This window comes from Rhincodon typus, chromosome 30 (assembly GCF_021869965.1).
Source record: "Rhincodon typus isolate 14 chromosome 30, sRhiTyp1.1, whole genome shotgun sequence".
Lineage (NCBI taxonomy): Eukaryota > Metazoa > Chordata > Chondrichthyes > Orectolobiformes > Rhincodontidae > Rhincodon > Rhincodon typus.
Window position 1 is genome coordinate 1,111,246 of NC_063361.1, and position 12,328 is coordinate 1,123,573.

The window sequence follows — 12,328 nt, forward strand, 5'->3', positions numbered from 1 at the left end:
GGGGGGGCATGCGGGGCGTGCGGGGGGGGGGTGTGGGGGGAAGGGGAGGGAGGGTCACACTGGGACATGGGGGGGGAGGGGTGGACAGTCACACTACAACACAGGGGGGCAAATCACTGGGACAAGGTTGGGGCTTGTGGGAAATGTCACACATGGGGGTCAAGGGAGTGAATCTCCCACTTGAACAAAGGGGAAACCTGAATCTCAGATGCTGGGGCACTCTGATCAGTTACCAACACTGGAATGGTTCTTGTTATCGGTTTCTGTCCTTACATTGCCTCCACCTGGAACATGTTTGATCTTTTCCTTGGACCCACACTTTGACTGCACACTGCTGTAATCTTCTTTCTTGTGTACAATTTGTACCTGCAATAATTTGTTTAGAGAAAGGGTTACAAAAATCACACAGAAGAGACTAATCCCTAGGAATCTCTGTGATGTGTGAGCAATTGGTTTGATTTGGGAAGCATGATGTGTGTTTTCCTTTCACACACAGCTCAGGTCACCAACGTTCATTTCGCACCTTCCTAGAGGTTTCATTCCTACGCCGACTGTTCCATCTCCCATCTTTCATACTGTTATACAAAAAGCGTCTATTTTAAAGGGAGTAATTTTATGGTTTATAGAGTCCACTATGAGTTTTCTGCCAGCTTTTAGTCAATAGGAGGCTATCTCATTGAATGTTTTTAAGCCAAACATAGGTAGATTTTTGAACAGTAAAGGAATTAAGCATTATGGTGAGTGGGCAGGTAAATGGAGCCGAGTCCACGAAAAGATCAGCCATTTCTTACTGAATGGTGGAGCAGGCTCAATGGACCAGATGGCCTTCTCCTGCTCCTACTTCTTATGTTCTTATGTTCCATGAGGCTGATTCCTGTAGACTCCAGGGCATCCTGGAAAGTTGGTGACCCTACAGCCATCCATGCCCTGTGTCTGATCTGTGGTACAGGCTTCATGCACTGTCAAATATTATGCCTGGAAATAGCCTTGTGTGATTACTTGATGGGCTGTGCACAGATTGTCTGCCTTGAACAGGCACAAAATCTGGTGATTGAGACATTCTGGTTCAACCTGTCTCATAGTGGGAGGTGACGGCCTAGTGGTATTATTGCTGGACTGTTAATCCAGATAATGTTCTGGGGGTCCTGGTTTGAATCTCGCCACAGCAGATGGTGGAATTTGAATTCAATAAAAAAAATCTGGAATTAAGAGTCTAATGATGACTATGAACCCATTGTTGATTGCTGAAAATATCCATCTGGTTCATTAATGTCCTTTAGGGAAGATAACTGCCATCCTTGTCTGGTCTGGCCTACATGTGACTCCAGACCCACAGCAATGTGGTTGACTCTTAACTGCCCAAGTAGGGATGGGCAATAAATGCTGGCCTAGCCAGCGACACCTTCATCCCGGGAATAATAAAGAGTTAAAAATAATATTCAAAATGGCACACCAGTGAAACTAGTATGTTCATTTCCAAGTAAGATTGTTTTTTCCTGGATATCCCTCTGGCAATCCCACTCTGTCCTGTTGCCCTCTGTCCCTTCCTCTAACCACAGCCTAATATCTGAGCCCCAGCTCACCATTGCAGATCCCCTAGCCCTCCCTGACCAGATATTGCCAGCAGTAAAAACCAGCGAAACACTGACTGAATGTACTAGATCATAGATTCTCTAACATATAGATGAACTTTAAGTGTCTCATTCAAATCTCTCATTGATATTCCTACTCAATTCACCCCAATAAATCATAGAAAGTTATTTTGCAGCTCCAGCAAGTGATTAGGAGGTCAAATGGAATGTTGTTTATTGCAGTGGCATTGGGATATATAAGGGAAGGTTTACTGCAGCTGTACAGGGTTTTGGTGAGGCCACACCTAGAATGCAGGTTGGATGTCCCAATTTACAATTTGGGAGAAGGTTCACTTGACTCATTACAGGGACAAAGGGCTTGTGTTATGAAGAGAGGCTGAACAAGTTGGGGCTATTGGAGTTTAGAGCAGTGAGAGGTGATCTTATTGAAACATACAGGATCTTGAGGGGATTTAACAGGAAGTATGAAATGAGAATGTTCTTTTCTGGGAGCAGGGGATGAATTTGAATGAGGGGATACACTAAAAATATGGGGTTTCCCTTTTAAGATGGAGATGAAGAGGTTATTTTTCTGCCAGAGGGTTCTCAGAATTGTCTTTCCCAGAGAACAGTGGAGGCTGAGTCTTCTAATTTATTTAAGACTGAGTTTGATGGGTTTTTGATAGACAACAGAGCTGAGGATGCTGGGGTTCAGACAGGAGTAGAGACCACAGCCATGATTTTATTGACTGTTGAAGCAGATTCATGGGATGGTATGGTCCATTCCTGCACCTCAGTGCAATGTTACTCTGTTCAGTCTTCTCTGTCTCTGGATAGACAACGCCATTCAACTGAAACATTCCTGGTGTCTTAGCCACTTGTTATCATTTTGGAATATTGTACCTTCTCAAATGCCTTGATGTGAGAACATAGGAACCAGGAGCAGTGTCAGGCAATTAACATCCTTGAGCCAGCTCCACCATTCAATACGATCATGGCTGATCTCATCTTGGCTTCAACTCCTGCCCCCAACCCTTCAACACCTTGCTAATTAGGAATCTGTCTATCTGCTCCTTAAATTTACTCAATGTCCCAGCATCTACCACACTCTGGGGCAGTGAATTCCATAAAATCATGACCCCTTGAAAGAAGCAACTTCTCCTCATCTCTATATTAAATCTGTTACCCCCCTCAGCCTAAAACTATGACCTCTTGCTCTAGATTTTCCCACAAGGGGAAACATCCAATCCAATCATCTTCCTTATCCTTACTATAATCTGGAAAGCAGAGTTTTGCATGGTCCTCCAAGTGTGATGCAAGACTGACTTTGTATAACTTAAACAGAACTTTACTGCTTTGTAATACTATTCGTTAAAGAATGACTCATGACTCATAAAGAATGTTTTATCTGTCTCAAATTGCTGATAGTATTGATGAGTTTCTCTCTGTGTCCCGTCCATGGAACAGCTGCAGGGATTGGGCTAGAGGCAGTACAAATGGGGAGTTACCTTGCCCCCGCCAGGGGAGTGCTTAATGTTGTCTGTTGATCCAATTTTGGATTTGACATTCTTCAGATCAGGCATGGGCACAGCAACAGGGGCTGTCCGTGTTTTGGAAGCTGCTGGGGATTTAGGAGGCGTACGAACAATCGCCACTTTCTTCACTTCTTTGGTCGCTCCTGTAGGTGGCTGGGAAGGTGTACGAGAGCGACTGCTGGGAGTGCCAGGAGTACCAGGACTACTGCACCCACTGCCACTGCCACCTGCTTTGGCTGCTGAATCACCTGAGAACAAGATGAAAGACATACATCGGACCAAATCCCATCGTTTTCAGGTGAGTTCTCCAAAACATCAAGAGATATTGAAGCAAAATCTGCAGCACACCCCACGCTGACTCTAACTGGGGTACGGGTCGCACACACACTGACTCTCACCGGGGTACGGGTCGCACACACACACTGACTCTCACCGGGGTACGGGTCCCACACACACACTGACTCTCACCGGGGCACGGGTCCCACACACACACTGACTCTCACCGGGGTTACAGTCCACACACACTGACTCTCACCGGGGTACAGGGTCCCACACGCACTGACTCTCACCGGGGTTACAGGTCCCACACGCACTGACTCTCACTGGGGTTACAGTCCCACACACACTGACCTTTACTGACAGGAGAACACATTCTGGTCACAAACACTTCCAAAAACATGGTAGTTATCCTGGAATATTTATCGAGTAAGTTAAAATATTCTTCAGTACTGGAGCCTTTAAGAAGGTGCTGATATTGAAAATAGCTGCATTAAACTGCATGAAGGAGGCAACACACACTTGAGCCCCACTCACCTTTTCCTGATTTCTTCTGCTCCACCTTTGCTGTTCAGGAAAAGAAATCAAACTGTTAGAGAAAGGGATCTACAGAATTAGACCAGGGAACAGATTGAGGGAGAGAGACTGAGGGGGAGAGACCGAGGGGGAGAGAACTAAGAGGGCGAGACTAATAGGCCAAGACTGAGTGGGAAACTGAGGTGGGAGAGACTGAAAGAGCAAGACTGAGTGGGAGAGACTGGGGTGGCAGGGCATAGAGGGGGCAGAGAGAAAAGAAGAGAGATTGAGAAAGAGAGACTGAGGGGGAAAATCTGAGGGGAAGAGACTGAGAGGGGAGAGCGAGAAAGTGAGAGACTGAGGGATAGGAACAAAGACTGAGGGGAGAGACTGAGGTGGGGGAGAAAGAAAAGTAGAGACTGATGGAGACAGAGAGGGAAAGACTGAAAGGAGGAGATTTTGAGGCAAGACTGAAGGGAAGAGAGAGGAGACAATTAAGGGAGGAGAGAGCACGGGAGAGACTCAGTGGGGAGCAGACTAAGCCGGGGTGGTGACTGAGGAGGAGACTGAAGAAGGAGAGAGAGATGGTGGGGGTGGGGGTGGGGGTGGAGGGGAAAGACAGTGAAATACCAAGGAGCTGAGAGAGTGAGAGACTGAGAAGGGCAGACTGGAAGTGGGGGGAGACTGAGTGGGTCAAAATTCTAGTTTCAAAATGGTAACTTTGGCAATAAAAGACACTGAAAGGCTTCCAACCGTGCCTGACCCATTTCCCATATTTCTGCCTTCACATTTCCCCTCCTTCCCAGAAACTCAATAAGGTTCCCCTCGTCCTCACATGCCGCCTCAGAAACCTTTATACTTAATGGTCAATCTCTGCCATTTCTGTCAGCTGCAGAACAATACTCCCAGGAAATACATCTCCTCTTCCCAGCAGCATTCTGAAGGGACTCTTTCCTCCATGGTCCACTCCTCTCTCATCCCCAACACCACATGCCCCTCCAATGGCCCTTTAAATCACAGTAGGCAGAGCACTTGCCCTCAATGTCTAAGGCCCTAAACACTCCTTCCAAATCAAGCAGTGATTTACCTTTTCAATCTAATCAATTGTATTTGTTCCTCGCAAGATGGTCTCCTTTTCATTGAGAAAACCAAATGCAGATTGGGTAACTGCCTTGTGAGAAACCTGCACACAGTTCTCAAGCTTGACCTCAAATTTCTGGTCATTTGCGATTTCAGTATATCATAGTGCTCTTGAGCTCAGACTTCTGTCCAAGGCCTGCTGCAGTATTCCAGTGAAGCCCAGTGCAAGTTAGAGGGTCAGCACCTCTTTTTTTTGCTTGGGTATGTTACAGCCTTCAGGACTCTATATTGAGTTCAACAACTTCAGACCATGAATTTTGTCCTCCATTTTAATATTGTTGTCTTTACCTTTTTTTCATGCTTTTGCTTTCAGAGCTGAACTTTATTCTTCTATTAACACCAGCTCTCAATCTATGTTTTGAATCTTCTCTACAACCATTACCATTTTCTTTGCCTCTTGTCTGATGAAACTTTTAATCTTGAATGACTCTTACCCTTCAAACCTTCCACAGACCTTCCCTTACGTTCTATCTGCTCCTCCTGCTTTTTCTACAGTATAAATCCATTATCTCTCTCTTCAGATCTGAGCAAAAGTCATATTGGACATGAAACATTAAATCTGTTTCTCTCTCTCTCTCCTGTTGAGACCAGCAGTATTTTTTTTATTTTTCTCATTTTTTGTTTGTAACTGTACAACACAGTTGAAAACTGAACTCTGAATAGCAGCTTATTTGAAAAGTAAAGAGAGAACAAACAATCTTTACTGTTACAAACTGGCCTGGAAGGATTAAATACTGCTCTAAATGCACTCAAGATGAACCAGCAGGATGTTATGCTCAGTAACTGGCAGCTGGTTGGATGTTGAATTGACCAATCAAGAGAGGACTTGCCAATCACAGGGGATATTGAAAATGAGAAACAAATAGGTGACAAATGACAACACCTTCCAGTTGCGAACCATTTCAACTCCTCCTCCCACTCCCTGGGTGACATGTCCGTCCTGGGCCTCCTCCAGTGTCACAACGACACCACACGCAAACTGGAGGAGCAGCACTTCATATTCTGCCTTGGGAGCCTACAGCCCAATGGCCTAAACATGGAATTCACCAGTTTTAAAATCTCCCCACCCCCAGCCTCATCCCATGACCAACCCTCCCTCTCATCCACACCTCTTTGGCCTTACACAACCTGCTTATGTTCTCTCCCACCTAGCCACCCCTCCCACTGCACTGACTAATCCCCACCACTCCCTGTCTGCACTCCCCTATCACCATCCCACCTACCTTCCCCAGCCCCACCCCTCCTCTCTATATATTTCCCAGCTCCCTTCCTCCTCCCCATTTCTGAAGAAGGGTCCCAACCTGAAATGTCAATTTTTCCTGCTCCTCCAGCTCCACACTGTTATCTCTGACTCCAGCATCAGCAGTTCTTGCTATCTCTGAATGAATAGGTGAACTGGCTTTTACTGGGATTTTGGGCAGGATACAGTGTGTTGCTTTGGAAGCTGCAGGACTGGGTTCTTGGTTTTGCTCTGTCTAGTTATTTCTCAGTTATTGGACTTGTTGAGAGTTCTGAGAAAAGAACCCAGTCTAGAGAAATCAGCAAATGTCTGTGGAGGTTTGCAGAAGCTGCTTGTATTGACTGGTGACTTTAGAATTTGATCCAATCCTAAGTGCCAGTAATACAACTTGTTGGATTTCATGAATTCATGGTATTCATCATTTGAAATGGCTATCAAATTGGCAACTTGTGATTCTTTTACTTATAAAAAAAAATTATCCCTTAACTGTGTCTGACTATTGGTGTGTAACTGGGTGCTTATAATTAAACAAGATTAGGCTTAGATTGCAGATATTAATTAGATTCCCTTTTAGTTCCTTTGTGTTCTGTTAAAATTACATTATTAATAATAAATTATTAATTTTGGTTTAAGTTAGAAACTTGGCATCAAAGATGAATTATTTGTAAAATTTAGTTAGGAGCAATTGAGTAATTTTGAGGGTCATTGAATGTTTTAATTTTACTATGTTGTGAATCCAGTGTTAGCCAGTCTGATTTGTTCTGGTTTGTGCCATAACACTTCACAGATGGTGCCAGAACCTTCTGAATTTCTCCAGTTCTTTCTGATTTCATTGCAGATCTGCAGCATCTACAGTATTCTTCTATGAAAACACATCAGCTTTGCCAATTCCTGGTGTGTGTTCACCCATTCCTCTTTCACCCAGTTTCCCACACTTACCTGTTGTCCTTTTTATATCGGGAGAATGAGGTGTTCCCTTCATGGCAGCTGCAGGCTTCGGGGGGCTCTTTGCACCAACACTTCCTGGCATTCTGAGACCAGATGGTGGTTGTGATCCTGGAGTCTTCCTTGTCTCTGTTACCTGCAGTGAATTATTAGGCTGTTAGACCGAATGGTAAATACTCAACTCTGACATTATCTGGCTGTTTAGACAGAATCCATTCATTACAGTCCGCTTCCGGGAATAAATATTCTTGCTTTCACAATGGCAGAGGCCATGTTTCTTGATGGCTCTGTCTGCCTGGGAATTCAGGAGAGGTGGTAGAAACAGATATGATAGTAATATTTAATAAGCACTTAGACAGACACATTAAACAGGTAGGGAATAGAGGGACAAAGACCGTGTGCAGGCAGATGGGATTAGTTTCGAATGGCATTGTGGTCGGCACGTACATGGTGGGCTGAAGGGCCTTTTGCTGTGCTGTACTGTTCTATGTTCTAAGTTAGATGGGCTGACTGGCCTTATAGCTTATCACACCAGGGTCAATGTTTTTTATGATGCCAGTTAATTCTATCTGCTGCTCACAAATGACTCAACAGTGAGCAGGAGACCATACGGGAATGGCAATGGATGATTATTTGGATAGAAATAGCTGATATGGAGAATCCTACAGGACATAGCACGGACCTCAGTCACCGCACTGAGGTAGCAGGTTCATGGAGGCTACGCTAATGGAGAGTGGGCTTGTGACATTCTGCTGGAGGTCTGGTACAGCGATCTTGACAGAAAATGAGGGACCTGACTCCTAGGAAGTGAGAGATGGGGCGGGGAGGCAGCAGGCAGCATGGGAAGGGGTTACTGTGGTGAGGGTGTGGGTAAAGGGATGGTATTCATGGGGGATGAGAGGGGGTTTGCTGAGGAGGTGATGAGGGATTTTATGGGGCTGTGGGGGGGGGTGTTTGAAAAGGGGCAGGGGGTTTTGCAAGGGGCTGAGGGGGTTGATGGATGTTTGAGGGGTTTGAAAGGATGTGACCCCTTTTGATTTGGGTAGGGAAAGCTTCGTGGAGAATGAAAGGGGTTATGATAGGTAATGAAATGTAGAGGTGTAATGAACACGGAATGGGGTATTGAGGGATTGGACGGGTCTGGGGAAATGGTGGGTTCTGGAGGTACATGGGCGTTTACTGGGGGATTGGGGTTGGTAATGGGTTAGGGTTGATGGGGTTTGATCAATGTGAAACAGGGTATGGGTGGAGGGTTGGGTGGTGGTTTAACGAGGGTGGGAGGGTAGTTTTGATGGGCAGGCGTTGCAGTGATAGCAGGTGAAGGAAGTTGGAGATAGGGTTTGAAGGATGATAGGGGGCTATTTGATGATCAGGGAAATGAGGGGATGGAATGGTGATGGGCTCTGATAGGAAGATGTCGGTATGTGATGGGAGGGTGGGTTAATGAGATATTGTGGACAATGATGGGTTGGAGACTGGATGGGCACAGGAAAACAAGGGGTCAGGAATGATGAGAATTTGGTGTTGTGGGAGTTGATGCATTGCAGATGAGTTTGATGGTGTGATAGTGGATATGTCTCCAAGCAGACAGAACTGGAGACAGGAAACCTAGAAGACTGAAACAAGGAAAGCATTAAAGAAATCCCCTGAACAGAATGGTGCATCACTGAGTGAAAAGCTGATTTGAAAAATAGAAGCAAAACACATTTACCTGAACCAGAGCAAAAAAGCACAAATGAATTGACCAGATTATCAGGGATGGGTAATAAATGCTGGCCTAGGCAGCAACACCAACATCCCATGAATGAACAAAAATAAAAATGAATTGATTAAGTTGGGCTGCTGACATTTGCATTTGGATTGTCAAAAACTGCAGCTGAGAGAACTCCTCTAACTATAGTGTAATCCTTACCTTAATTGCTCTATGCTCTTTAATTCCTGTACCATCTTGGCTTGTAGTGGATTGAGGTCTTTTGGGGATGGAGACAAGACTGGAAGATTTGTTGCTACGGGCAGCTGTAGTAGGCCTTTTAGGAGTAGCAGAGGCCTGAGGCCTAGCTTTTGAGGTTTTTGCAGATGTAGGTGTGGAGCTCTTTACATGAAAATAAATTCAAAATGACAACACAACATATGAATCCACAAACCAAATAAAATTATGGATAAAATGAATATAGCAAAACAAGATGAAATATTTGGACACCAATGGATTAATGGAGTGGTCTGGATGCTGAACAGTTTGTTTATTACTGTCACTCTCACCTTGGTCTTGTTCTCGGGGCAGGGTGCCTGAGATTTGCTTCCTTCTTCTCCTGCAACAGGCAATTGAGCTTAAAAAAAAGGAAACAGAGCAAAATGGGTTCTCTCCAATTTTAAATGGGCCATTAAGAAGATGTTGTTGAAGGTGGGTGCTGTGAGGAAGAGGCAGAAAGCAGCAGGGACCCACATTAAGGAAACCTTGTACATAGGCCCCACAGACTGAGTCTGGTCCCACTGACTCCAACAACCCATAACCCTGGCTGAGACTGCCAGGAAACAGAAACTCAATTAGATTGGAAAGTGTAACACAGCATTTATTACAATGGATACTTCACAAATTATTCAACCTGACGATTTCAAGATTTCACCTTGCCACAAAATGCAACAACAAATTACCTGAAGAATTTGAATTTATTGAGGTGAATGCATTAGCTTCCCTGTTTGCACATGATGACCCTCAAAGTTAGTTTCTAATCCCTCAAATGGGTCAAATGGAGGTCAAACTCAACTGAGATGGAGAATGGGAGAAATGTGAGGAAATAACCTTTTGCACATTCATGATTTCACGATAGAGATATTTTTAACTGGGCAGAGTCCCAGCAGTATATTGTATTGGCTTCTTTGAATATTTCATTTAGCTGTAAGCTACAGCTCTTGTGTATCTTCCCAAATTCTCTCAATTTATGAGCTATTCCTTTAGATAGGAAATGCCACTCCATTTTTTAAGCATCAGAGAGACGGAAACCTACATTGTAAACCAATAGCTTAACGTGTGTACGTCAAGAAATTATGTGAGTCTCAACAAGGATAGGGTGACTGAGCACGTTTGAAAGTTTGCAGTCATTGAGATTATAGATTTGTAAAGATGATTATGCTTGACACTTGGATCTTCTGTTGCTGGTAAGATTAGGGTGGGAAGGACAGCAATGGGTTTGTTACCCGCCTATCTCTCTGTTTTGAAAACACATCCATTGGGGGCAGATGAAACATAGTTTGTGGTCTGTGCGTGCGCACAGTGTTGATTTACCAGGACTGCACGAGTTAAATTATGAGGCTTTTTAATTCCTGCAGGTTAGAAGGTCATCGGGTGATTTGATGAAAGCTTTCAATATATAATGAGAAACAGGCTGGGTAGATAGAGAGAAACTATTCCAGCTGTTTGGGAAGTTGAGGGCTTAGGATTGAAAAGTTAAGGTAGGCCATATGTATATGTCGCACTGTTTATATTGGAATTTCTGTGCATGTTGGAGCACTGTGTATTGTAGATACCATATATCCTGTAGCCTAAGTGTAATTTGTATTTGCTATGTATATGGCAGTCTCTGGGTACATTTGTGGCCTTATGATAATTGTAGCCCTGTGAATATTGCTGCATTGCATATATTTTGGACCCATTTGAATTTTTGCCACTCCTGTGTCTTGTAGTATTGTGCATATTTGTAGCCCAGGAGTACATAGGAGTGCTGTGTATATTTATCCCTGTGTATCTCTGTTTATACTGTAGTCCTTGTCTATATTATAGCCCTAGCATATTTTGTTGCCCCTGTGTATATTGTAACTCGTATCCTTGTAGCACCGCGTATATTGTAGCCCTTGTGTATATTGTATCATCTTTATGTTAAACACAGGGGCTAGACTATGCAAAGTAGCTAAATTTGTTGTCCCTGTGTCTATTGTAAATGCTGTTTTTATTGTAGCCTCTGTATAGCCCCTGTCTATATTTTCATGTGTATTTTGTAACCCTTATGTATGTTATACCCATATAATTTTGTTTTTGCCTTTGTCTGCATTTGTAGTATGGTGTAGTACTGTCTATGTTGAATCCACGTGTATACTATAGGCCCTATGTAAATTTGCAGCCTATTTCTATATTCTAGCCCCTGTGTATATTAAAGTGCTGTGTATATTGTGGCTACTGTGTATCTTTTGGATCCTATGTACATTTATGGGCCCTTTTTATATATTTGTAGCGCTTATCTATATTACATGGCCCCTGTGTGTGCTGTAGCACTGTGTATATTGTAGACCCTGTTGAGACTTGAGACCAATTTATATTTGCATCTCTCTGTAATTGTGGCACCTCTGTATGTTGTAGCACTGTTATATTTGTGAATGCTGAGTAAATAGCAACTACTGTGAATCTTGTAGTCACTTATGCACCTTGTAGCTCCTGTGTACAGTGTAGCCCCACTTAAATCTGCAGTCCCGGTGTACAGTATAGCCTCAGTGTATACTGTGACACTGTGTCCATTGTAGATACAGTGATTATTGCATCACTGTGTGTACTGTAGCCCATGTTGTACGTAGCATGTATAGTAACTCCCTATTGGGGTGTAGTGGTAAGGGCAAAGTCTCTAATCCAGAATTCCAGGCTAATGTTCTGGAGGCATGTGTTCAAATCCCACCATGGCACTTGGTAAAGTCTCAATTTAATAAAGATTCCTAGAATTAAAATTTAGCAACCATTGTTACATTGTTTAAAATAAATTAGTTCATCAATATCCTTTAGGAAAACAGAATCTGCTGTCCTTACCTGGTCTGTCTACATGTGACTCCATACCAATAGCAATGTGGCCTAGTAAGACACTGAATTCAACAGCAATTAGGAATGGGCAATGAATGTTTTAAAAATGTGTATACTGTAGTTGTATTTTTGCTCCTGTGTATATTGTAGCACCTAGAATCTGCAATATATATGTTTATAGTAGCTCCTAGGTACAATGTAGCCACTGAATATGTTGTACTCTATGTACAGAGTGTACACATGTGTGTTATAGCACTGTGTATATTTTAGCTCTTTTGTATATCATAGCTCCTGTGTAGGTTGTAGTCACTGTATAATTCAGCCT

General features: G+C 43.6%; 1 protein-coding gene and 1 long non-coding RNA gene across 7 annotated transcripts in view; one reads left to right on the forward strand and one right to left on the reverse strand.

Annotated features, from left to right (window-relative positions):
• The window catches only part of maptb (microtubule-associated protein tau b), a 63,774-nt gene that overhangs the window by 11,609 nt on the left and 39,837 nt on the right, over positions 1 to 12,328 (reverse strand). For 4 of the 6 annotated variants that reach the window (XM_048614704.1, XM_048614702.1, XM_048614703.1 and 1 more), the window contains exons 6-11: positions 9,483 to 9,550; positions 9,136 to 9,315; positions 7,218 to 7,359; positions 3,920 to 3,949; positions 3,080 to 3,354; positions 274 to 366 (exon numbers count right to left, since the gene is read on the reverse strand). In XM_048614704.1, the coding sequence (XP_048470661.1) occupies positions 274 to 366; positions 3,080 to 3,354; positions 3,920 to 3,949; positions 7,218 to 7,359; positions 9,136 to 9,315; positions 9,483 to 9,550 (788 nt within the window). The remainder of the gene's footprint in view (positions 1 to 273; positions 367 to 3,079; positions 3,355 to 3,919; positions 3,950 to 7,217; positions 7,360 to 9,135; positions 9,316 to 9,482; positions 9,551 to 12,328) is intronic. The other 2 variants (XM_048614705.1, XM_048614707.1) reach the window with 1 other exon arrangement.
• Positions 10,394 to 12,328, forward strand: part of LOC125486595 — a 30,273-nt gene continuing 28,338 nt past the window's right edge. Inside the window, exon 1 of the long non-coding RNA XR_007265239.1 lies at positions 10,394 to 10,673. This is a non-coding gene — a long non-coding RNA (uncharacterized LOC125486595). The remainder of the gene's footprint in view (positions 10,674 to 12,328) is intronic.